Source organism: Equus quagga, unplaced genomic scaffold (genome assembly GCF_021613505.1).
Source record: "Equus quagga isolate Etosha38 unplaced genomic scaffold, UCLA_HA_Equagga_1.0 270_RagTag, whole genome shotgun sequence".
NCBI lineage: Eukaryota > Metazoa > Chordata > Mammalia > Perissodactyla > Equidae > Equus > Equus quagga.
Genome location: NW_025799872.1, coordinates 538739 through 565667, shown reverse-complemented (window position 1 = coordinate 565667; position 26929 = coordinate 538739). Strand labels below are relative to the sequence as shown.

General features: G+C 43.5%; 1 protein-coding gene across 1 annotated transcript in view; it reads left to right on the top strand.

Annotated features, from left to right (window-relative positions):
* Positions 1-26929, top strand: part of LOC124233892 (constitutive coactivator of PPAR-gamma-like protein 1) — a 109461-nt gene that overhangs the window by 17815 nt on the left and 64717 nt on the right. The window contains exons 3-4 of the mRNA XM_046651167.1: positions 1132-1378; positions 4819-4901. Coding sequence (XP_046507123.1) covers positions 1132-1378; positions 4819-4901 — 330 coding nt within the window. The remainder of the gene's footprint in view (positions 1-1131; positions 1379-4818; positions 4902-26929) is intronic.

The window sequence follows — 26929 nt, the reverse complement described above, 5'->3', positions numbered from 1 at the left end:
GCCCTGCGCTGACCACCGGTGGGTGACCCTTGACCGCGCCAGCTTGGTTTCCCGCGTAATTTAGCTTTAGTTGAACGTGGCCACCATTGGGCAGCGCCGTTCTGGGAATTTCCGTTGCAGGGCTCGCGGTTTCGGCTTTAGGGCTCTGTGGAGGCTTAGTTCCAGGTAGTTGAATCACCTGCTTGAGTTTAAAATTCTGTTTTCTAAAATGCCTTACATTGTGGAAACAAAACGTCCCAGATTGTCGTTGGACGAATGAGTTTGGGAAACAGCAGGAGAGGAATCGACTGTCTTTGATTTTATTCATTTTAGGGAAACGTGTGTCGGTATCTTCTGGTATATTTCTAGCAGTAGAGAGTCTCTGGCCCCCCCAAAGTCAGGGATGCCTGAGGTAGATGGGGTGACCGTTGGCAGAGGCAGGGCGGGAAGCAGCAGCTTTGGCTTGTGGTCATCCCTGAGAAGGCAGTGGATTTGGGCAGGCCTCGTCTCCAGGGTGGTCCTGAACCTGGGGCGCCCACCGGGCCTGGGCCTTTGCACACAATGAGCATGTGACCACTGTTTTGGGGGGAAGATGTGTTCGTCTTTATTATTATCCCCTGTGCTGAATGCGCCAGGGTGTATAAAAAGTAGACACGTAGGTGATGGATACTACTTAGCTTTTATTAAGAGAAAATTTTTATGATTATTTCACCTATTTGATACATTTGATCTCCTTGAAGAAATTACTTTGGCTTCACTGAGGGTGGCTGACGTCTGTCTGTTTCTTCCTTCACTCTTCTTCATTTCGCTTTTCAGTCTTTTTTCCCTTTTCTCTCTTTTCCTTCAAAAATACTGTCCCAAAGTTCAGCTGGCATCATATATTTTTAAGTTGGGTGATCTTTGCACTTGACAGGAAATTGAGAGTGAATTTGCAGTCTGGGTGGGATCATAGCTACTGGCCAGGAGATGGTGTCCCGCGGGCTTTCTTGTTTGAGCAGTGTTCTGCAGGCTTCCTGATGGCCCTTTTGCCTGTCTGGCTCTCTCGGCTGTTTTCGTATCTGGAGCATGCAGGATCTGTGTAGATGGGTCTGCGCGTTGAGTGCGTGCTGCTGCGGAGCCAGTCTGTGACGAGCTTTCTTCTCACTTGCACAGGTTGCGCAGAGCATCGAGGACCATCATCAAGAAGTGATCGGTTTCTGCAGAGAAAACGGCTTCCACGGCTTGGTTGCATATGACTCTGATTATGCGCTGTGCAACATCCCCTACTACTTCAGTGCCCACGCCCTGAAACTGAGCCGGAACGGGAAGAGTCTCACCACGAGCCAGTACCTGATGCACGAGGTGGCCAAGCAGCTGGACCTGAACCCAAACCGCTTCCCCATCTTTGCCGCTCTGTTAGGTAGGTGGGCACCGTGAAAACGGTTTCGATTTACAGGGAGTTCTGTACTGGGAACATACTGATCTTTTTAAATTGTAATGCTGGGATGCTTTGCATTGTGTCTTAAGTTTAAAACAACCAGGGAACAGCTTCCTTTTCAGTGGCGTTCCTTACTCGGTATTATTTTTTGTTGTTGCTGATAATGTGCTTTTGTTCTTAAGTGTTCATTTATGTATTGTTCATAAATACATTGGTCTGTTCAGGCCAAAAAACTAATTTTGTGAATAAATTCACTTGAAGTTTGGGGGCAATAACATCTTAAAATCACAAATCTTAATGCATTCTCACCATAAAAATTAGATCTTTAAACCTTTGGCATCTATTATGTTTATTATAGAGGAGACTACGCTGTGAAATTAGCCCTGTCACGTCTTCCCCTCACTTTTTTTTTTTTTTAAAGATTTTATTTTTCCTTTTTCTCCCCAAAGCCCCCCAGCACATAGTTGTATCTTCTTCGTTGTGGGTCCTTCTAGTTGTGGCATGCGGGACGCTGCCCCAGCATGGCTTGATGAGCAGTGCCATGTCCGCGCCCAGGATTCGAACCAACGAAACACTGGGCCGCCTGCAGCCGAGCGCGCGAACTTAACCACTCGGCCACGGGGCCAGCCCCTACGTCTTCCCCTCACTTTTGCGATACACACTACTTTAAAAGAAAAACAACAAAAATAAACTATTTTCCTTGTTTCCAGTGCCTACATTTTAAGTAAAGATATAAATGTCTGTTGGGCTGGCCTGGTGGCGCAGTGGTTAAGTTTGCACCTTCCACTTCTCGCTGGCCCAGGGTTTGCCGGTTTGGATCCCGGGTGCAGACATGGCACCATTTGTCAAGCCATGCTGTGGTAGGTGTCCCACATATAAAGTAGAGGAAGATGGGCACGGATGTTAGCTCAGGGCTAGTCTTCCTCAGCAAAAAGAGGAGGATCGGCAGCAGTTAGCTCAGGGCTAATCTGCCTCAGAAAAGAAAAAAAATCTAAAAACAGTCTTGGAAGAATTCCTAATGCCAAATACTCAGAAGTGACGAAAGCTTGTTTTAACTAAGGTTTATATATTAAATTCTTTCACTTAAAAATGACTTTCCAGTAGGTGATATATTCACCTGTCACTTTATGTCTGTGTTTCATTTTTGTTTCCTTTCTTATCTCTCCTCTCCGCTCCCCTGTCTTGTGCTTGTCTTGTGCTCCTGTCTCTCAAGCTGCTTCAGTAGCCAGCTCTATTTTGCTGGGAGTTTGTAAGAACTGTGTCTACAGTATGGGTAAACGTGTTCTGAGTGAGGCCCTCTCATGATTAGAACCCAGGCCCTGCACGGACGGAGTTGGGCTGTTTGGGACGCAGGCCCTTTTTGAAAGCTCTGTGTTCTCCAGCTAAGTGAGGCCTTATGGTACTCTCACAGTTTGTTTTCTGGCGAGGTTAGCATCCCATCCAGTCGTGTTTAAGAGGGGAATTATATTGTGGGTAATTTTTAGAAATTTCTAGTTATCAGATTTTTATAAACATTCCAAAAAAGTTTTACACAATTAGAAATTATAGTGAGGGAGCCACAATTTTCCATGTATTATTTGGTGATGGCATTTAAAATTGTATAAGAATCAGTTGACAGAATTCCAATTTCACAGGTTGTCTTGTTTGTTTGGATCTAATCTCAAGTATGTGTCTTTAAGTCAGTGTTGGCTGTTTTCTGTCCGTTTTGTTCGGGAACTCTTGTGAGAGGATTTGGAGAATTAAAACTAATTTTCTAAATATACTTTCATATTTTCAAAATTAAAATAAAAAAGGATATTTTCTCTGACATTAAAAGTGATTATGGGGATGGGCACGTTCTGAAAAGTTTCATAATTACTTAAATGTCATGCAGAATGATTTGGACATGTTAATTGACTTTAGATGAATAGGAAGATTGTATGCTTTTAGAATATGAATGTCTTTGCTAATTTGACATGTGGAAGGATATTTGTTTATCTTATTTAAGAGACATTGAATACATTTCTTGGCAGATAATGCCAGTGCGTACTCTTCTAGCCCAATTGTTTTATAAAATTTAAAATAAATGAAAAACATTAGTAACATTTCGAATAATTGAGTAATGAATTAATTTAGGGTTTGGAATTTCTTCAAAAAATTTAGACGAGTTGCAGATAAACTCTTAATTGGGTGAGCATTTTTATTTTAGATTTTGTGTAATAGTTTCAGTATCTTCAAATGAGAAAGATTGTTTTTCTTGTCCATTTCATAATAGAATATAGCTTTCTCAGTTGTTTTGTTGTAGAAACGTTGGATGGAATATTCATTTAAGCATTTGAACCAAATTTTAACAGACTATTACTGATGGTGGAATTGGCTTAATATTTTTTGAGACAGAAGCTTCAAAAAAAGTCCCCATATTTCCTACTTCCTAACAGTAAAGTTCTGCGCAACCGTGAGCAGAGGAGAGCAGTGCAGAGCTCGGTACCTGGGCTCGGAGGACTCAGCTCTGCTCCTCTGGACATCACGGCTGTTCAGTGCTTGTGTGTTTAGAATATTATGGTTAGCAGTGTTGCAGATGATCTCACATCGTTCTGCTTTCTGTTAGCAGCTAATGAATGAATGCTCTCTCGGTGTGGAGGTAATTAAATTGTGATATAAAAATCACAGATTAATTTAGGAAATTACTGCTTTTATATTGCATCGAGATAACTAATATACTAACGATGTTAGTGTATCAGGCATCCAGGCACTTCAGTGAATGGAGAGTGTCCCCCAAAATGTAGATTCTCAGCAGAATACAGTTCTTGTTGTGACACAGCCCTGCTGGCGGCACACAGCTGAATGGCACTCCTTGGTGGTGTTGCAGTCTGTGCTTTGTCACATCTATTTGTGGGTGGCGGTGGAAATTACAGGAGGAGGGTGTTGATCCATGTCACAAGCAGCAGTCAGTGTCACTTAACCTGGCTTAGGGAGATTTTATGACTGCGCAGGTTCTGTCTTTGCTGTCGAACCTCGTTCACAGAATGCAGTGTGAACCATGCTCGTCTCGTGAACAAGTGGGACTTGTATCAGAGTCGGTATTTGGCATCCCAGTATTATCACACTGACCTCAGTACTTTGCTGGGGAGTTGCTTAGGTTTTTATGCGGTTTGCTCAGTTTGAATGCTGTTGGAACTACGCTGGACATTCATCCTCTACTTGAGGCGGCTGCAAGAAGTCAGCCTGTTGCATGTTTCTTTGTATTAAAAGATGAAGAAATAGTCTCAATTTCTGTGTGGAAGTTTTATGTGGTGTATCACATGAGATGGTCGAAGAAGTTATGTTGCAGAGTCTGAGACAAGCAGACAAAGGTAAGGTACAGAACATGCGTGCAGTGATGTTCACTCTCCCTGGTGTCACTCATGATGATGGCTTTCATGGTGTCCGTGTTTGTGTTCCAGGAAATCACATTCTACCTGATGAAGATCTGGCTTCCTTTCATTGGAGTTTACTTGGTCCAGAACATCCACTAGCCTCACTTAAGGTACAAGTTCATTGCATTTGCAACATTTGTCGTCATCACCTGTTGATTTTGCTTATTGCTTTAATGATGTGAATAATAGTCCTTTACTGTAGAAGGAAATATGCCTCAAAACTAGCAATATCATGCTTTCCCCTAACTTCAGGATCTGCATTGTTTAAAAAACAACCTACCTTGTTCCCAGCACCTATATTTTAGGGAAACTTATAGATGTCCTTAAAAATTCCTTTAGAGGAATTCTTCATGTGCTGTACCTAGAAAGGGGGAAATCTTTTAGCTAAAGTTTTTTTTTTTTAAATTTAGTCTTGACTTAAATGAGCCTGACTCTTTTTTTAATTTACTTATATGTTTGTTTATTTTTTTGAGGAAGACTGGCCCTGAGCTAACATCTATGCCCATCTTGCTCTACTTTATATGTGGGACGCCTGCCACAGCATGGCCTGAGCAGTGGTATCTGGGTCCACGCCTGGGATCCAAACTGGCGAACCCCAGGCTGCTGAAGTGCAGTGCATGAACTTAACTGCTGCGCCACCGGGCCAGCCCCTAGCTAAAGTTTTTATATATTAATTTTATTACTTACAAATACTAATTTTTTTGATTGGTAATAGAGTCATCTGTTGCTTAGGTCAACATTTTAGTGTAGTTTGATAATTTTCATAACTTTCTTACTAATCGTCTAAAATTATAAAAGTCTAGTTCAGGCTTTAATGCTTTTTGAATGACAGAGGGACTCAATTTCATTAAAGAAATGGTCCATTTGTACTGTCGTATTAACACTTAATATTTACTTTCTTATCTTCCCCCTTCCTGTTTGTGAAAGTAGCTTAACTTGGGTTTTCTAGAGGGGAGTTCTACGTTTTGATGTGGGCGTGACACTGGCTTGGTGTGAGCCACCGGGAGGCTTGGACTTGTGCTTGTGGGTGGCTTCCCGGGGTCTTTTGAATCCTGTTGCTGGGTGGATGGGCTCTGCATTCTCTGCTGTTGGCATTGGGACCACAGTCACCGGTCGTTAGGTGGGGATTGGGCAGTCGGGGCCTCAGTTCCTTGTGGTGAAAGGGGGTTGTGTGGAATGGTTTCCGAAGGCATTTTTCCTTTAAAATTCTGAGTTCTGTCGGAATTCCCCTCCCAAAAACAGTCTTAATTGGAGTTTTCATGTGTTGCCTTAGAGCGAGCTTTGGTGATTCCTGAACAGCTGAGCGGAATGCCTTCCCGCCTCTTTCCTCCTGCTCCCTGCTGCCCTCCAGTCCTTCCCTTGCTGACATGTTGTAGTGTTTCCCTTTTCATTCTAAGAGTTCTTGATGCGGGGTTTTCAACTTCTGTTTGAAAGTCAGTTTTTCTCCTCTTGTTGGAAATTGCTTGTTTTCTTTTGCTTTTTGGTCCTTGAAGGAGAAAAGCTTCCCTTCTGCTGTTGGCCAGAGCGTCCTTCCTGTGTGTTTGCGTTTGTGAAGTGCTGCAGTTTGCAGTCTTGATGCTAAGCTCCTGGGGATAGATACCCTCCTGAAGTGCAGATGCGAGAAGTGCAGTCTGAAATCAGGTGGGCCTGAAAGAATGGTGCTCGTTAGGTTTGTTAAGCAGTTTGCTTTTTATGTCAGGACAAAACAAAGCCTTGTTTCTTACAAGGTGGGTAGAGTTTTGAATAGCAGGGGTGCGGGGGTCCCAGGACCCAGACCAGGTGCATACGTCTGCTTGGAGCTGGCTTGCTTCATGTGTAAGGGACGTGAGGAGCTGTTTGAAGAGTCATTGGAAAACCAATTCAGTCTAGTGACAGGTCACTAATGTCCTTCTCATGTGTTCTCCTGGTTTTTGGTCAAGAGGAATGTTAGAAAGGTGAAATAGAAACTGTCTATCCATATATCCACCATCTGAGTGCAACAGTTGTTAACATTTTGCTATAAAGTATATTTATAGCTGTGTGTTTGTTTTTTAATGGATCTATTTGGAAGTATGTTCCAAATATCATAACACTTCAACTACGAAAACTTTAGTTTTTATCACCACCACCTAAAAATAAGGATAATCTCTTACTCATGTTACCATCATATCAACTAAATTAGCAGTAGTTCCTGATGTCATTTAATATTAAGTCCATATTCAAATTTTTCCCATTGTTCCCTAAGTCATTTTTAGTGTTGTTTATTGTTTTTCTTAAAAATCAGGATGCAGTCAAGTTTTATGCATTATCAACATGTGTACTTTAAAAATTAGCTGGGTGTTTTTATGGCATAATGGAGAAGCAATCCAAAATAATTTTTCAGTAGCTTGGTACATTATAGGACTTTTAAAGTCACATTCTGAAGTGCAGGCATGTCTGGCTTTGAGTTCAAAAGCTGCATTTGTTGGTCACTTTTATGTTTTGACCTTTCATCCACATTTTCTGTGTGCAGCATCATTTCAATAATCTTAACATAAATAGTGGGAAATTGGATGTGATGATTTTTTCCGAGAACATTACTGCTATATAGAATTGTCTGTATCCCATCTGCTTTTTGAGTCTCTTCTTTTTTCCAGTTGTGTAACTATATCTTTTGAAAATTTGCTTAGTTGTTGCTTAAGAAACTCTCATGATTTTTATTAGTTCTTCTTTAATGCAGTATGTTGCGTACACAGCTTTTAAGGATATCTGATTTTGTTATCTTCAAGTTCAAGTCTTCCTTGGCCCATTCTTTTTATGCTACTGTTTTTATAGCATTTCCCCAAAGTCAAATCTCCAAGATTATTGTTCACAGAGGGTTGGTGTTATACGAACTCATTATCTCATCAATCCAAAGCACCCCTTAACACATAATACAGCCCTCTCAGCATTTCGGCCTTGCTGTCCACAGCGCTGGCTGTCCTGAGAGAAGAATGTGTCTGGGGTGGGCTCTGTGGGTAAGGGGCACAGGAAGAAGCCGGGGTAGTCAGGGAGGACAGGTGGGACCGTGAGGTCATAGATGATAGCCTCAGAGGGGGCTCGAAGGGGACGGAGTTCTGTTTTGTGCTGCGTTATTAATCAGGAACCCTGCTCACAGGAGTGTGGTGCTGGATGGAGTGAGAACCTAAAGTCACAGGAGGGCGGTAGAGAGAGGAGCGAGGGCAGCCAGTCAGCTTGCAAGCGATTCAGTCCTTCTGTTTCCATGGTAGGAGCTCCTAGTGAAGTGGCAGCAAATGCTGAGGTTTGAACGTAAGCGTATTTGATTTGTGTTCAGGACATTGGGAAGCCACTTCATTAAGGTAAAATCTAGGGGTGGGGGCCCTGCAGGGTGTGGTGCCGCCAGCCCTGTGGGCTCATCTCCTGGCCATAAGCTCATGCTGAAGGAGGGCCCTTTTTTCCTTTTTTCAATGTGCTTTTGAGTTTCTTATTGTTCTATGATTTGAATCCTAGTTAGTTGTGGAATTTTTTATTTTGGGTAACCATTTAGTTGTTTTAATTAAAAAATTTTTTTAAGTTGAATCATTAGTTTCATGTGTTGTATTCACTTTAATGGTTTTTGTGTTTCTAAACTTCTGAGTATGTACTCAATTTCTTGCATTTCAAGTTTTTATCCCCGTCAGTTGTTCATGACCCCCAAGTATTTCCTGCCACAGAGTCCCTTCTGCCACCTCCTTTCTGTTAGACAAGCTGCCTTGAGAGATGTATGCCACCCTTTCTTCTACCATGGATCCTACGAGCGTTGTTCTCCTGTGGAGTTCTTCAGTCTCTATTTTGCTCTCTCCACACCACACCCCAACTGTGGGGAGCAGGCAGAGGAGAGCTTCCCTTGGACTCACTGCCCCCAGCCCAGCCTAGTCCTGTAGGTGCTGGTGCTGCCTGAACCCCTGTCCTTCTGCGGGGTCCTAGAATGCTTCCCTCAGAGCTCCCCTGCGGCTCTGCCTCGTCTCAGAGCTCCCCTCACTGCTCCCTTGAGGGTCTGAATGTCCTTTTTAACCCTCCCTGCGGTTCACTGTCTTCAGTCACCTTCCTTTCCCAGCATTCTTTCCCGGAGGCAGCTCTATCCCAGGGCAATCGGTCAGGTCACAGAGGAATACTTGGCTTTACATTTACCTAGAACATTACCCATGGTTATCTCTAACTTTGTATTTTTTGTGTTTTGTTGTCTGCCACTGAAGTCACTGAGTATCCTTTTTACAAGTGTCTAAGGACTAGTGCAGCAGCAGTCGACCCAGGGAGGAGGGAGCCTGGTTCCGAGAGAGTAGCATGTTGGGTCCCCAGGCACAGAGGAGCTCTCTGCTGTCTCAGACACCTGTAGCACCCCCCGGGTTGGGGCGCACTGCAGGGTCGGGGTGCACGGCAGGCTTGCAGCAGGCCTGAGGGTGAAGCTTGGACTCGCAGTGTCCTCTCCCTCTGGGCTTCCCTGACGAGGGGTCATGGGCTGTGGCTGCAACTGCTGCCCCGTGTCCAGGCAGCCCACAGCCCTCACAGCTACTGTGCCTGGCCCCTGCCTGGGTTTCACGTTGTACTTGGAACCAGCTTCACAGAGAAGAGCAGCATAATTTCAGGCACTTTGAGGTTTTATGATGTATCTGACATACTGTGCAACCCTCTTGGAGTGAGCTTGGTGATGAGATCCTTTCTGAAATCCTTTTTGAAAGTGAGTTGGGTATGAATTGTACCCAGATAGAAATGGGCTTCCTTTATTCTGAGTTCTACCTTGTAAGGCATTGTAGGAGGTGGTAGTGTGACACTGTGGACCTCCTGAAGAAGGCATTCCTTTTTGCATATTAGTGTTAAATGAAGTTAACTCAATACATTCCCTTCCCAAGAAGTCATCCTGTAGTTTCCTAGGAGCTAAGAAGCACTTCCTAAAATCTGAGGACTTTTTGGGCTCTAGAGAATATAATGTTAGGGGCCTGGAAGGTTGAAAAAGTTCAACCATTATGCGGTGTGGAAGTGAGAGCTGCTTATAATCCCAGTTCTGGAAGATAACCACTTTTAACAGATTGATATTTGATCTTCCAGAATTAAAAAAAAAAAATTTGTTCTACTGATATTGTCATTATTACAATGTCATCATCATGCACATGAGCTCTGCGTACTTAATGGTCCATGTGGAACTTCGGGCTCACATACTGGGCTCTAAGCTATTAGGTCCTAGAATCTGCTTTTAGTAAGAAGCTTTATTCTTTGCTCATTTAAAATTTATGTATGGAATCCTTAAATGGAAAATACAAGACTAAACTCAGAAGATTTTTGCTTGTTTATTTCTTCCCATCAGAGCTTCCTTCCCTGTTCCTGGTTGGTTTTAATATGAGGGTGGAAAGCCTGAAGTTGTGAGGAATCTGCTGGAATCGTTGACACTCAAGAATAGCTGTCTATTTTACAGGTTTTGAGTGGGTCCCAAGTCATGTTGCTGTGAAGAGGGGCACAGTCCAGGGAGGAGTTTGTGCTCCGTAGTTATTGCAGGATTGTTTCCAGCTTGGCTGCTCCCGAAGGTATGGGGTCTACCAGCAGAATTCTTCCTGGGTGAGCACAGCCAGCCAGGAGGAGAGCTGATGTGAAAGATACGGTGTTTGTGGTACCCAGCGTCTGATGCCTGGGGACGGGGACTGAGGCCAAGGAAACAAAGAGAAGTTCACAAGGGGTACTTTGCTCTCTGTGTTTCTTCTCATGACCTGGAATCTTCTAGTTTCATGTTAAATAAGAGGCATATTCTCAGTCTTAAAAATACCATGCAGACACTTTCAAGCTTCTTTCCTCCCCTGTGGGTCCAGAGCCCTGGCACTGTGTAACCAGACCTTGTGTGTCACTCTGATGGGAAGAGATCGCTTCTGTTGGAAATGTGGCTCTCACGGCGGCTCTCCAACCCTGGGCCTGCACACACACACACACACCTCTACACACACATACCCACCTCCACCCCCTACCCCCCGCTCCCCCCACTCCCCCCACCCCCACACACACCCCCACCCCCCTCACACATACCCCCACCCACCCACACACATCCACATACATACCCCCACTCACACCCACACTCACACCCACCCACCCATACACAACCCCCCCACACACCCACCCACACACCCACACCCTGAGCCTCGCCAGCAGTCTCTGCACACCAAGCACTCTGACTTAGTTCAACCAGAGACAGCACCTTTCTTGAGACCAGCCAAGTCTGGGACCAGAAGGTGTGTAACAAAGTTTGAACTTGCCAGCCAGTTACTTCCAAAACTGCCATTCTTGGTTAGAAAGTTTTTTTTTTTCTTTTTCTAACACCTTTATTGAGATGGAATTCACATATCATAAAATTTACCCCTTTAAAGTATACAAATCAGTGGTGTTTTTAGCTTTCATAGAGTTGTGCAACCATCATCACTGTCTAATTTTAGAATATTTTCATCACCCCAGAAAGAAACCCTGTACCTATTGGCAGTCACTCCCCACTTCTCCCCCTCCCATGCTGCCTGGCAACCACTAATGTACTGTCTCTCTGTATTTGCCTGTTGTAGGCGTTTCATAGAAGTAGAATAATGGGATCTCTTGTGTCTGGCTTCTCTTGCTGAGCATAATGTTGTCAGTGTTCATCCATGTTGTGAGAACAAGCACTTCTCCCCTTTTATGGCTAAATGCTGTTCCCTTATGTGGATATGCCTACTACAGGTAATCCATTCTGCAGCTGGTGGACATTCTCTTTGTTTCCACCTTTTGGCTGCTGTGAACATTCGTGTACAAGTCTCTGTGTGAACACATGCTTTCATTTCTCTTGGGTCTATACCTGGGACTGGAATTGCTGGTCATATGGTAACTCTGGGCTGGCTTTTTGAGGAAGCTTGTACCCTCCTGTTTTCCACAGCAGCTACATCATTTACACTGCCACCAGCACTGTTTAAATGCTCTGATTTCCCTACATCCTCGTCAGCACTTTTATTTTTTTTATGAGGGAGATTGGCCCTGAGCTAACATTTGTTGCCAGTCTTCTTTTTCCTTCTTCTCCCCAAAGGCCCCCGGTACATAGTTGTATATTCTAGTTGCAGGTCCTTCCAGTTCTGTTATGTGGGATGCCCCTCAGCATGGCTTGATGAGTGGTGCTAGGTCTGTACCCAGGATCTGAACTGGTGAAACCCTGGGCCGCCAAAGCGGAGCGTGAGAACCTAGCCATTCAGCCATGGGGCTGGCCCCTGTCTGTTTACTTTCTTGATGGAGTCCTTTGATAACTCTTCTGAGACTCAGGCCATCTAAACTTACCACCTTTTACTGCTCCTAGTCACTCCCTCAGTCACTTTTTGTCATTTATTAAAGTCTTGGGGATCTTATCAGTCTTCCACATTGCCTTCCAGAATCGTCAGTGAGCCCAGTGTGCTGGAGATGGCCCATAGGCAGCTTGTTTCCTGTAACGGTGTGGCCTGAGCTCTACTGTGCTGGCCCGTCTAGGCCCAGAGTCAGACACTGGCCTTTCTTCTCCCAGAAGAGCTCCATTTCCTGCCTGAACTTCAACATTCTTTCTCCGTCTGTCACTGCTGCTTTCTACCCTCAGTGTTCTCACAAGCTGACACTGCTCTTTGGCCCTCCATGGTGCCCTCTGCCCATTTTCTCACAGTGTCTCCCTTCTCTAGCAAGCCTGCCCCCAGGGAGGTCATGTTGAACTGGTTAGACCAGCATCACCTGTCTCTTGCACCTTCTTCCATCTCACCTGCTCAGCAAATCCTCCACTCTAATAGGTGCCATCCAGAGGACATCTTAGAGAACCACACAGCTGAACAGGTGGATGCCACTGCAAATCTGTGGTCTGAGTTAAAGAAGGACCTACATACATGGAGAGATATATATGTTCATAGATCAAAACACTGTTGTTATGTAGATTTACTATGTCCCAGCTGAAATCACAGCAAGCTTTTTTTTTTTTTAAGATTGGCACCTGAGCTAACATTTGTTGCCAGTCTTTTTTTTTTTTGCTTCTCCCAAAAGCCTCCCAGCACATAGTTGTGTATCCTAGTTGTAGGTTCTTCTGGTTCCTCTATGTGGGAGCTGCCTCAGCATGGCTTGATGAGCGGTGCCATGTCCGCACCCAGGATCCGAACTGGCAAAACCGTGGGCCATCAAAGCAGAGCATGTGAACTTAACTACTAGGCCACAGGGCTGGCTCCCCAGCAAGCTTTGTTTTTGGGTAGAAATTGAAAAACTGATTTTGATGTCCATGTGGCACTGCGAAGGACCCAGAATAGCAACAGAAAGTTTGAAAAGTAAGAACAAAGTTGGAGGACTTCATATTACCTGATTTCAAAACTCATTTTAAACTCTAGTAATCAACTCAGTGTGGCCCTGACGTAAAGGTAGTCATATAGGTCAGTGGAACAGAATTAGAGTCCAGAAGTAGACTCACACATGTATGGTCAGCTCTTCTCATCAGAAGCCCAAGGTAAGTAGAGGGAAAGGACAGTTTTTACAATAGCTGGATATCCGCATGCAGAATTAGAAAGAACGGGGTGACGTCGGCATCATGGCAGAGTGAGTTATTCCCTTGGTGTCTCTCCTCTAAATTGCAACCAATTGGACATCCATTGGTCAACAGAAGATTACTACACAACACACAGAATACGTGAGAGATCCATTCATCTGTACATCTGAAGGTGGGTAGACTGAACCCTGGGAGGCAGTGGAACTAAGGGAGCAGCCCCTCCTACTGTCCCAGCAGCAGTGATCCAGAGTGTGAAGCCTCATGCTGATGTGCGCTCCTGTGAGCAGTAGCTGTGGGAGCAGAAACAGCAGGCACCGTGGCTCACGTGACTGCAAGTGGAGCAGAAACAGTGGGTGCCATGGCTCATGCGACTGTGAGCAAAGTGGAAACAGTGGTGCTGAGGCTCGTGTGACTGCGAGCAGACGCAGCAGGGGCAGAAAAAACAGGTGTGGCTTCCTCCCTGCCTGTCTCCCAGGGGATCCATCACATGCACCTGCTTTCTCTCCCTTGGCAGTGTCCAGGTCTTTCCAACAGCAGGGATGGTATACAAAACCCAGATTTTCCTGGCTGTGGTGGGGCACACTTGCCTGAGTTTTCAAAACACACTGGCTAGTGTCAGAGACAGAGGCTGTATAGTAACCAATAACAACAACCTGCTTAGGCCCTGCTCCCCACCAGCAGTGGCAGGTGGAACTTGTGACCAGAGCCTTCAGGAACCACAGCAGAACCAGTGACCCAGCCCCAAGTGGCGGCACCCCTGACACCAGCTACACCACCAGTGGGGGCTGCAAACAAGTCTCTGGGTCACTAGACCCCAGCAGTGATAGCGACACCTGTGAATCTGGCACAGCTGGCAGCAGTGCAGCCAGCACCCTGAGACAACCTGGGGAGCAGCAGTGCAGGGGGTGCATGGGGTGGCAGCATCCAAGCCCATGAAGAGCCTGTGGGGGAGCATGTGACCCAGGTGACCTGGGGAGCAGCAGAAGTGCTCGCAGCCTGGCGACCCTGTCGCCGATGCCTGAGACTGCAGCAACATTGTAAGCAGCAAGGCACTGGCAACCTCAGAGGCACAAGCAGCACAAGGAGGACACTGGTGATGCCTCTGGCAGAGGCTGTAGAGTGGAAAGTGCAGGCTCTCAGATACAACCAGAAGCAGCTCAGAACCAAAGTAACCAAAGCCATACCCAAATAAGCAAGGTGGTTACTACCCCAAATGTGCCAGCAGAGGATCTTTTCATCAGACACCATGAAGAACTACAGTAACACAGCAGAACAGAAAGAAAATAACAGCCCTCCAGAAACCAAACTTGAAGTCACAGAAGACTATAATCTAACTGACAGAGAGTTCAAAATAGCTGTCATGAAGAAACTCAATGAGGGGCCAGCCTGGTGGTGTAGTGGTTAAGTTCACGTGCTCCACTTTAGTGGCCTGGGGTTCGTGGGTTTGGATCCTGGGCATGGACCTACACATCACTCATCAAGCCATGCTGTGGTGGAGTCCCATATACAAAATAGGGGAAGACTGGTAATGGCTGTTAGCACAGGGACAATCTTCCTCACCAAGAAAAAAAGAAGCTGAATGAGAAAACTGGGAAAGACTGGTTAGTGAGGGTGGGAATAAAATTAACAGAAGGAGTACTTCATCAAAGAGATTGAACCTCTAAAAAAACCCCAGACATTCTGAAGATGAAGAACACAATGAGATGAAAAATAATAGAGAAAGCATTAAAAATAGAGTAGATGATATGGAGGAAAGAATTAGTGAGCTCAAAGATAGAAACCTAGAAATGATTCAGGTGGAGGAGAGAGAACTAAGATTTTAAAAAAATGAAGAAATTCTTTTGAGAAATATCTGACTCAATTAGGAAAATTAACATAAGGATAATAAGTATCCCTGGATGAGATGAGAGAAAGGAGCAGAGAGCTTATTTAAAGAAATAATAGCTGAGAACTTCCCAAACCTGGGAAGGAATTGGACACGCAAGTATGTGAAGGTAATAGAACTCCTAATTACATCAAAAAGACCTTCTCCAAGGCATATAATGTTGAAACTCAAACGTCAGTGACAAAGAAAAATATTAAGGGCAGCAAGAGAGAAAAAAATAACCTGCAAAGGAACCCCTGTTAGGCTTTCAGCAGCTCTCTCAGCAGAAACCCTACAGGCTAGGAGAGAGTGGAATGATCTATTGAAAATAGTGAAAGACAAAAACTGTCAGCCAAGAATACTCTATCCAGTGAAATTATCCTTCAGATATGATGGAGGAATAAAATCTTTCCCAGATAAACAAAAGCTGAGGGAGTTCATTGCTACTAGACCTGCCTTACAAGAAATGTTGAAAGGAACCCTCCTACCTGAAACAAAAAGGCAAAGTTTGCAAAGCTTTGAGCAAGAATATAAATAGAATCAGAAAATTGCAGCTCTATAGCAGACTAGGTTAGTAAGCAATTATAACATAAAAGATAAAGGGAAAGAAAGCATCAAAAATAATTATAACCACTTCAATTTGGTCACAAACTTACCACACAAAAAATGATAGTGTGTGATGACAAAAACATAGAAGGGGAAGAGGAAAAGGACTGAACCTGCATAGACTAACAGAGATAAGAGGCTATCAGCAGACAAAGGACCATCTCATCTATGAGATCTTTTATATAAACCTCATAGTAACCACAAAACAAAAAATCAGAGCAGAGTCACAAATCATAAATAAAGAGAAAACTGAGAAAAACATCACAGAAAACCACCAAACTGAAATGACAGAAATACAAGAAAAAAGAAACAATAGAATTATAGAACAACCAGAAAACAAAAGACAAAACGGCAGTATTAAGCCCTCATATATCAGTAATTGCTCTAAATATAAATGGATTGAATTCACCATCAAAAGACAGAGTAGCTGGATGGATTAAAAAACAAGACCCAATGATATGCTGCCTCCAGGAAACACATCTCAGCTTTAAAGACAAACACAGGCTCAGAGTGAAGGGATGGAAGAAGATACTCCAAGCAAATGGCAAGCAAAAGAAAGTGGGTGTAGCCAAACTTATATCAGACAAAGCAGACTTCAAGACAAAAAAGATAACAAGAGACAAAGATGGGCATCATATAATGATAAAAGGGACATTCCACTAAGAAGACGTAACACTTATGAATATATATGTGCCTAACACAGGAGCACCAAAGTATATAAAGCAGCTCTTAACAGACGTAAAGGGAGAAATTGACACCAACTCAATAATATAGTAGGCGCACCTTAACACGATACTTAAGTCAGTGGATAGATCATCCAGACAGAAAAGTCAACAAGTAAACAGTAACCTTAAATGAAACACTAGAGCACATGGACTTAATAGATGTATATAGAACATTCCATCCAAAACCAGCAGGATACACATTCTTCTCAAATGCACACGGAACATTCTCAAAGATAGACCATATGTTGGGAAACAAAGCAAGCCTTAATAACTTTAAGAAGATTGATTTCACATCTTTTCTAACCACAATGCTATGAAACTAGAAATCAACTGCAAGAAAAAAGCTAGGAAAGTCACAAATATGTGGTGACTAAACAACATGCTACTGAACAACCAGTGGATCAATGAAGAAATCAAAGGAGAAATAGAAAAATACCTGGAGACAAATAGAAATGTAAACACAATATACCAAACTTTATGGGATGCAGTAAAAGCAGTGCTAAGAGGGAAGTTTATAGCAACACAGGCCTACCTTAAGAAAGAAGAAAAAATCTCAATCTTACATTATACTTAAAAGAACTAGAAAAAGAAGAACAAAGCAAGCCCAAAGTCAGTAGAAGGAAGGAAATAATAAAAATTAGGGCAGAAATAAATGAAACAGAGACTATAAAAACAATAGAAAGGATCAGTGAAACTAAGAGCTGGTTCTTTGAGAAGATAAACAAAATTGAGAAACTCTTAGCCAGATTCTCCAAGAAGAGAGAAGAATCAAATAAAATCAGAAATGAAAGAGGAGAAATTACAAAAGACACCACAGGAATACAAAGGATTATAAGAGAAAATACTATGAAAAGCTATATACCAACCAATTGGAAAACCTAGAAGAAACGGGTAAATTCTTAGATTCATACAATCTCCTAAAACTGAATCAAGAAGAAATAGAGAACCCGAATAGACCAATGAGAAGTAAAGATTTGAAATAGTAGTAAAAAACCTCCCCAAAAGCAAAAATCCAGGACCAGATGGCTTGTCTGGTGATTTCTGCTAAACATTCAAAGAAGATTTAATATCTATCCTTCTCAAACTCTTCAAAAAATTGAGGAGGATGGGATACTTCCTAGCCCGTTCTACAAGGCCAACATTACCCTGATAGCAGAACCAGACAAGGACAACACTAAAAAGGAAAATCACGGGCCAGTAATGCTCACAAATGTAGATGCAGGAATCTTTGATGAAATATGAGCAAATCAAATACAACAATACATTAAAAGAATCATATGCCACAATCAAGTGGGATTTATTCCAGGGATGTGGGGATGGTTCAACGTCTGCAAAGTAATCAATGTGATACACCACATTAACAAAGTGAATAAAAATCACATGATCATCTCAGTAGATGCAGAGAAAGCACTTAACAAGATCCAACATCCATTTATGATAAAAACTATCAATAAAATGTGTATAGAAGGAAAGTAATTCAATATACTTAAGGCTGTATATGACAAACCTACAGCCAACATCATACTGAGTGGTGAAAAACTGAAAGCTATTCCTCTGAGAACAGAAACAAGACATGGGTGCCCACTCTTGCCAATCCTATTCAACATAGTACTGGAGGTTTTGGCCAGAGCAATTAGGCAAGAAATAGAAATGAAAAGATCCAAATTGGAAAGGAAGAAGTAAAACTGGCAGTATTTGCAGGTGACATGATTCTATATGTAGAAAACCCTAAAGAATACACCAAAAATAATCAGCGAATATAGTAAAATTGAAGGGTACAAAATCAATACACAAAAATCAATTGCACTTCTATACACTAACAACAAACTTGTGGAAAGAGAAATCAAGAATACAATCCCATTTACAATCACAACAAAAGGAATAAAATACCTAGGAATAAATTTAACCAAGGAGTTGAATGACCTACACAATGAAAACTGTAAGACGTTGTTGAAAGAAATCAAAGGAGACGTAAAGAAATGGAAAGATACTCTGTACTCATGGATTGGAAAAAATAAACATGGTTAAAATGTCCATATTATCTGAAGCAATTTACAGATTCAATGCAATCCCAATCGGAATCCCAATGGTATTCTTCATGGAGAGAGAACAAAGAATCCTAAAATTTTTATGGAACAACAAAAGCCTCCAAAAAGCCAAAGCAATCCTGAGAAAAAGGAACAAAGTTGGAAGTATCACTTTCCCTGCATTCAAAATATACTACAAAGCTGTAATAATCCAAACAGTATGGTACTTGCAGAAAAACAGACACACAGATCAATGGAACAGAATTGAGAGCCCAGAAATAAAACCACACATCTATGGACAGCTAATCGACAAAGGAGCCAAGAACATACAATGGAAAAAGGAAAGTCTCTTCAATAAATGGTGTTGGGAAAACGAGACAGCCACATGGAAAAGAGTGAAGCAGACCAGTATCTTACACCATACACAAAAATTAACTTAATATAGATTAAAGACTTGAGTGTAAGACCTGGAACCATAAATCTAGAAGAAAACGTAGGCAGTACACTCTTTGATGTTGGTCTTGGCAGTATCTTTACAAACACCATGTCCAGTCAGGCAAGGGCAACAAAAGAAAAAATAAATAAATGGGACTACATCAGACTAAAACCTTCTGCAAGGCAAAGGAAACCATCAGCAAAATGAAAAGACAACCCACCAACTGGGAGAAAATATTTGTAAATCATATATCTGACAAGGGGTTAATTTCCAAAATATATGAAGAACTCATACCACTCAACAACAAAAAAAGTGAACAATCCGATCCATTAATGGGCTTAAGGTATGAACAGACATTTTTCCAAAGAAGATATACAGATGGCCAACAGGAACATGAAAAGATGTTAAAATCACTAATTATTAGGGAAATGCAAATCAAAAGTACAATGAGATATCACCTCACACCTGTCAGAAATGCTACAATTAACAAGACAAGAAATAAGCATTGGAGAGGATGTGGAGAAAAGGGAACCCTCATAACACCGCTGGTGGGAATGCAAACTGGTACAGCCACTGTGGAATACAGTATGGAAGTTTCTCAAAAAATTAAAAATAGAAATACCATGTGATGGAACTATTCCACTTCTAGGTATTTATGCAAAGAACATAAAAACACAAAAGCATAAAGATGAATATACACCCCTATGTTCACTGCAGCATTACTCACAATAGCCAAGATGTGGAAGCAACCCAAGTGCCCATCAACTGATGAATGGGTAAAGAAGATATGGTGTATATATTCAATAGAATACTACTCAGCCATAAAAAATCCCCCAAATCATGCCATTTGCAACAACATGGATGGACCTTGAGGGTATTATGCTAAGTGAAACAAGTCAGAAAGACAAATACCATATTATTTCACTCATGTGGAAGAGAAACAAGTACATAGATAAGGAGAACAGATTAGTGGTTACCAGAGGGGAAGGGGGCATCGAAAGGGATAAAGGGGCACACATGTATGGTGACGGATAAAAATTAGGCTATTGGTGGTGAACACAATGTAGTCTATACAGAAGCTGATATATAATAGTGTACACCTGAAATTTCACAATGTTATAAACCAGTTTGATCTCAATAAAATAATTTAAATAAGAAAATGAAAAGAATAGAAGAAAATGTAAGAGAAAATCTGTATGATTTTGAGACAAAGATTTCTTAGCTGAGAGAATGAAAAGCCAGCCACAGAGTGAGAGGAGCTATCTGCAGAGTACGTTTGTAATAAAGGGCTCATATCCAGAATATGTGAAGAAGCGTAAGAAGACAACAAGCCAACAGAAAAAAGAGGAAAAAATTATGAACAGACATTTTATGGCATGTTCCATGAGCAAACAGAGGTGCTGTGCCTTGTTAGGGAATGCAATTAAAACCACAGGAAGAGGCACCGCAGACACCAGGATGGCCAAATGGAGGACACTGATGGCACCAAGTTGCAGCCCTGCAGCTCTGGGATGTGGCGGGTGGGAAACATGATCCAGAAGGGCCACTTTGAGAACAGTCTGGAAGTTTCTTACAGAGTTAGACATGTGTCTGCCATCTAACCCAGCCATCCCACTCCTAGGCATTCACCCACGAGAAGTGAAATCCTGTTATGCAAGGACATGAACCTGAGTGTCCTGAGCTTTTTTCATCCTAGCTTCAAATGAACCAAACAACGCATCGGCTGGTGAGCTGGGGGACAGCATATAGTGAGATCCTGATGGCAGTGAGAGGAGCGGACCTCTCTTGCCATGTGTGTGAACCTCACAACAAAGAAAGTGTGTGGGATGGCCTGTCTGTGAAGCCCTGGAGAAGGCACAGCTACAGTGACAGGAAGCAGAGCAGCAGTGCCTGGGGCTGGGCTGGAGGGTCACAGGGAAGCTTTGGGGTGACAGAACCGTGTTTCCTGGTGTGGTGGTCACATTAATGTATGCAGTTGTCAGAGCTCAGTGCTTAACCTTGACGGATTTTACTGCACGTAAAATATATCACTGAAACTGCTTTACAAAATTATGGTCTCTGATGAACCAGGCTACCCGTGTCAGCAGTTAATCCTTTCACTGTCCCTGATGGCTGTCTTAAACATTCCTCCCTCCCTTCCACACCTCTCCAGTTTCACGCTCTTTCTCTCGCAGCTCCTTTGTCTTAGGATGTGGAGAGCCTCCCTGCTTCTTGCTCCCTTGGCTGCATTCTTCATACATGTCCATTTCCCGTCCTTTTTCCACCCGAGACTAGCCCGCACTGGCATTCTTGAGCCGTTGTCATGAGCACACCTGGGGAGCCTCTGTGTAACTCATCCCGTCAGCCCCTTTCCTCCTGGGTAGCAGCTCTCTCTTGACCCTCAGCTTGTAAATGGGGTCCAGCCTTCTCCTAGCTCCCTTCCCATCTGCAGATCACCCAAACCTCCCGCAGTGTCCCCAACAGCATAACCTCCAGCTTGAATTTTGGCCTCCGCAGTGGGCCTTGGTTCTGTATTCCTTGCGACTGCATCCTTTCTTTGACTCCCCTGTGAGCTAGCTCCCCAGTTGCAAGTGCCTTCCCTAGGGTCCCTCTGCCTTGCTGTAGTCCTCACACTTTTCCTCTGGGACATCTCGCCTGCTCTTAAGGATTCAGTGGCCATCTGTATGTTGATGGCTCTCCAGTGTGCTTTTCCCAGTGAGACCCCTTCCCCGAACGTGGTGACCCCGCTGTCCTCCAAGCCGTCTCCACTTGGACTCTCCTCCTGTGCCCTAGACTTGACCTTTCTAACTCGGAAAGGTCGTCCTGTTCTCTAAATGGATATATTCTCCTGTATTTTGTTTCCCAGCCAGTGACACCACTGTCCCTGCAGTCCTCAGGGTAGAAGTTGGGAATTCTCTTTGATTCTTCCCCTCCTTGCCTCTAGTCTGACCTCTGACTCGCCTGTCCTCTCCTGCCAGACCACTGGTGCTGCTGGTGATTGGGTTTGTGCAGGAGCTGTTTGTGGTCCCTTTTTGGCCCTCTGCCCTCATGCCCGTCCTCCTGTGCCTCACACTCGGGCCTGACTTCATACCTCCTGTTGACCATCTTTCCCTTCATTGACAACAGAGGTTTGGGTTTCATGGATCTGTCAAGAAAAAGTTGGGAGGACTACCATAGTGTTGCAAACTTGTAGTTGTTCTAAATAAGAATATTAGAAGAAAGGGGAACTCACCATCCACTATCATTTCAACACTAAAAGAGGCCTAGTTTAGAAGACAAGACCAGAGAGTAGTGGCCAAGTGTGCTCCTTGGATGTGGATGGGGCCTCCACCTATTGGCTCCCACAGGCGCCTCAGCCAGCTCCTCTGTCAGGTAGGGACATGCAGAGTACGCCCACTGTGTCTGTGAGGGTCAAGTGAAATAATGCTTGCCCAGAGCAGTGCCTGGCACATAGCTCCCGATCCTAGGAAAGTGACACCCCTGCCCGGGAGAGGACCACCACCCAGGGTGCTTCCGCAGGGCCCCGTGTGCACCTATCTGTCGGAGCCTGGCCTGCTGGGGCCCCTTGCTCAGGAAGTGTGACGAGAGTTCTTCTTTGTTCAATTGTAGTGCTTTACACACTTCAGATTTAAATCCGATGAATACTTCAGTGTGTCTGCGTAGCAGTTTCTACCTGCAGAGCTATGATCCCATTTAGCAGCATCTGTGGTTAATTGTGTTTTAGCAGCCTTTTTGTAGCTTTATTTAGGCAAGTGAGTACGAGGCATTGATACATGTCATAACTGCCAGGACTCTTGAAGGCGTGGCCATTGGTGATTACATGGCAGTTGTGGTATTGCGACGTTTTCCTCACTCTTGACTCCTTTAGAAGCTCTGGGTCTGGGGTGTGTTCCGTGATTCATGGGTGGAGGGCTGGCTAGAACAGACTGCGGACCCCTCACACAGCTCTGAGACCGCACTCGGAGGGTCTGTGCACAGTGTGGACACCCCCTCCCCACTCTGCTGGCCATGTCCTTCCTCCTGGTGTCCTCCAAGGGCCCTGTGGGAGACTGGTCAGCCCTCTGTCTCCTACAAGAATGGGAGCCTCTTGAAGTCAGGACGCTGGGGCTGCTCTATCCTGCTTTCTGGCACAGCGTCTTACCTACAAGGAAATACTGACCAAATCATGTTCCTAGTTTCCTTCCCTGAAATAGCCTGGATTCAGAGTATTTATAATCATTGCAGTTTGCTGTTTTCCAAGAGGCAGGTGAGTGGATCAGGTTCTTCTGCTTCAGCAGTGACATCATGTGAAACTGGTGTTTAAGTGAGCAGCCAAGAGCTTGTTTGGGAGGCTGCACCCACAGTCTTAGGATCAGAGTTTTCACAGTATGTTCAATTAGTGGATGAATCCTCTGGGGACTGAGAGTGGCTTTTAGAGGTCAGGCCAGACACACTACAGATAACCAGTGTGTGGAAGACCGAGTGTGGCTGTGATTTGTGCTTTGGATTCCGTGCTGTTGTTATTGTTGTCCTGATAATTGGTGTAAAAGTGGTGTGTATTCCTGGTTCTTGATAACTTCACATCCAGCAGTTAGTCTTTAGACCGTAGGACAAGGAATCAAACAACCGTGGCGCCTGCAGAAACGTGCGTGATGTGTTTATAACATTCACGTGGGGTTTGGACGCCAGCTGGGAGATATCAGGAAGGGTTTTTTTGTTCTTTTTCACTTAGTCAAAATTTATTTCAGACTAATCAAAATGTTAGTACTGCGGTTTCTTATCGTATATAAATACTTCATGTAAAACTTTGAAAATGTAGGTACTGTGTCACCTAATCCCTAACAGCACACTATAAGATTTTCAAAAGCAAAATAAAATAGCAGCGAACTTTGACATACTTATGAGCAGCAAGAGTTCACTTGTGTAAGCTCAGTGCTAGTCAGCAAACACCAATCTGCTTTTATGCTTCGAATGGTTATTTTTAACTTTGCTTCATTTTTTTTTTTTTTTAAAGATTTTATTTTTTCCTTTTTCTCCCAAAGCCCCCCGGTACATAGTTGTGTATTCTTCGTTGTGGGTTCTTCTAGTTGTGGCATGTGGGACGCTGCCTCAGCGTGGTCTGATGAGCAGTGCCATGTCCGCACCCAGGATTCGAATTAACGAAACACTGGGCCGCCTGCTGCGGAGCGCGCGAACTTAACCACTCAGCCACGGGGCCAGCCCCAACTTTGCTTCATTTTTTTCAAGTATGTATACTTCTAACATTTACATTTTCTAAAAATCTTTATAAAGAAAATATTTTGTCATAAACTATATTCTTTACCATAAATTAACATGCCATAAAGTAAAGCGTAGTCCAACTAAATGCACCATTTTCTCCACTCCAGAGTCAGGTGTAGGTAACACTTAATATACTTTAGAGATATTTTTTATTGAAGGCAGATGTCTGACTCCTGTATGCAAATTGGAGGAACGTGATTGGTAAGAAATTCTCCCTCTGAAGTTACCTCCCGCCTCCCGAGTCCCCACACACACCATCTGGTGGGCAGCCATTCACTTTGCTATTTCAGGGGCTCAATTTGTGGCTTTAGTTTCCTAAACATCTGAGGATTTCAAATTTCTGTCAGTATAAAGAGAAAGACTTAAGTGGCAATAAATCATATATTCTGTTTGAGGAAAAGTGCATAGGATAAAGATTATTTAAGAAGTAAAACTTTATCCGTTTTCCCAGGCCACAAGTCCTGTTTAGCCTGTTTGAATTACACGTGCGCACACATCTCAAACAGAGCTTAATTGGCTCTTCCATAGTTTCCTGGATCTGTGGGGTGGGGGGGCTAACTTTCTGTATTAAGAAACCGGTGTATATAAAAGTATTCCGCTAACTTGCGTGGCAGACCTCATGCTGATATTCTTTTCTGAAGGTGTAGGACAGACATGCTTGCTGGTCACTGTTCATGGAGTGACAGGCATGGAACCATGTGGACAGGCTCAGGCTCTGGTTGGCGCACAGGTGTAAGGTTCAAAGGAGAAAGGAACTGAAGTGAAGAAAAATTTGAACGAGAATATCCATTCTTTAGAAGGGAGGATAAGTGTCATCCAACGCAAAAATATGACATCTATAGATTTGGAAAATGCTCACTTTGTCTTAAAAAACAAACCGGAAGTGTTCTGAATGGGGTTTTGAGACCACTTAGAATTCGAACAGGCTGTGTACAGAAACGAAACGTATACAGTGGTTTGACCTCATGAAAGAAATGATTAAATAAAACAAAATTTCGCAAGTCTTCATGTCTATTATACAATATATTAATGTGTGATAGATCGACAGTGCGGTGTCTGGATTCTCCCCGAGTCTGTATGATAAACCACCCGTCTGCTGGATGCATTTCCGCCTGGGACAGCAGGTGCAGTGGAAGTGCAGACCTGTTCACGTTTACCAGGAAAGTGGGAGTCTCACCTCTGACAAGGGACCTGCCATTTTATTAGAAGCATTTTATTTCCATCATGTGAAAGTTAAGACCCTGTCAAGTTATCCTTTCTAGTGGTACATTTTAGAGGGCTTTGGAAGAGTTTTTAATTAACATTAGAAGAGACTAGAATCTTGGATTTTAATGGAATCCTTTGCTGCTTTGGCATCATTAGTTTAATTTAACAGGTGAAAGATAATATGGTAACTACACTGTACTGAATTTGCAGCTGTAGAAAAATGTTTGATTTTAAAAATATAACCAAGATGAGACTACAGAATTATAAGCAGTGAAATACTAGAAAACTGTGAATAAAAATTGCTTCTTTAGCAGGGACCCTTCATTGTTTTGTTTTTAGGAGTGTGGGAGTGATTGTTTTTTGGGTTTCAGACGTTCTTATAATGTAGTTGTTTCTTAGCTCCCATGTTGCAGCCCTTGAATTGTTAGAACAATGGATGGAAATCAGACACTGAAGGGTCAGAGACCGCAGTGAGGACTGCCCACGGGGTGTCTCTGAGGGTCTGCAGGTGGCTGCCCTGGGCCGTGTCACGCTTCTGGCTGCTCATGCCACCCCAGGTTCATCTCCACCTGCAGTGTGGGTTCCAGGGATGCGTGGGCCCTACCTGCTGCTTGTTCAGGCGGCTAGCCCTGGTGTCACGCTGCCTGCAGTCTCGCAAGGCCCACAAGGCCTGGTGTCAGGGGCAGGCCGGGCACCCCTGACCACCAGGGCTCCTGACGGGGTTCAGAGGGAAATACAAAGTAGAGGTTGTGGAGAGAGGCAAAGGCACAGGGGATCCTCACAGGTGGTGGAAGGGGTGCCTGCTGGCCTGGGATTCTGAAGGTCACAGGGGAAGCTGGTGAGGCTGGGGTGTTCCATCCTGTCCACCGCCCGGAGGCGGCAGCAGTGCACATGTCCCTGTAGGAAACAGGAGACTGGGGGAAAGATGATGCTGAGAGGGAAGATCTTTCACGTAAGAGATATTTTGTGTGGGGCAGTTATCATCAGTTTCCACACAGATAGTATCTGTTATTTGATTATCCTGCCTAGAGGCAGAGGAGTGAGGTATACAGTCTCTTGGAGGTCTTTTCCAGCTCCAAATTTTTGTTTCTTTACTTGCAAAGCAAGTAACTAACAATTAGCAAGCTTGCTACAAAGCGCCATAAAAAAGGCAATTGCTGATAAATGTTTGCTGTTTAATTAAACAGAATTTACTTTCTGTCCTTGGAGATAGAAAACATATATGTTTCCAACTTTAATTTAGATGTGTTATAATTTGTTTGACTTTTGTTTTTTCCTAACATTAAACTTTGAGGCTAAAATAAAAACAAAACTGCTCAAAGAAAAGAAAAAAGGAGAAGAAATGGGCCTTCCACTAAAGTATTTTGAAGTCTATCTCTGAGCAGCGAGCTCTTCATTTATTGGGTCTCAGTGTTAATTTTGTTTTTACGGACAACTGAGGACAGATGCCTGCAGCTCTCCTGGGTATCGACCCCTGCAGTGGGATGAGCAGATGCTATTCAGAGGGTCTTTGGGAAGATTTAGCAACGTAAGGGGCTGCACTTTTTGTGGCTCGACAAA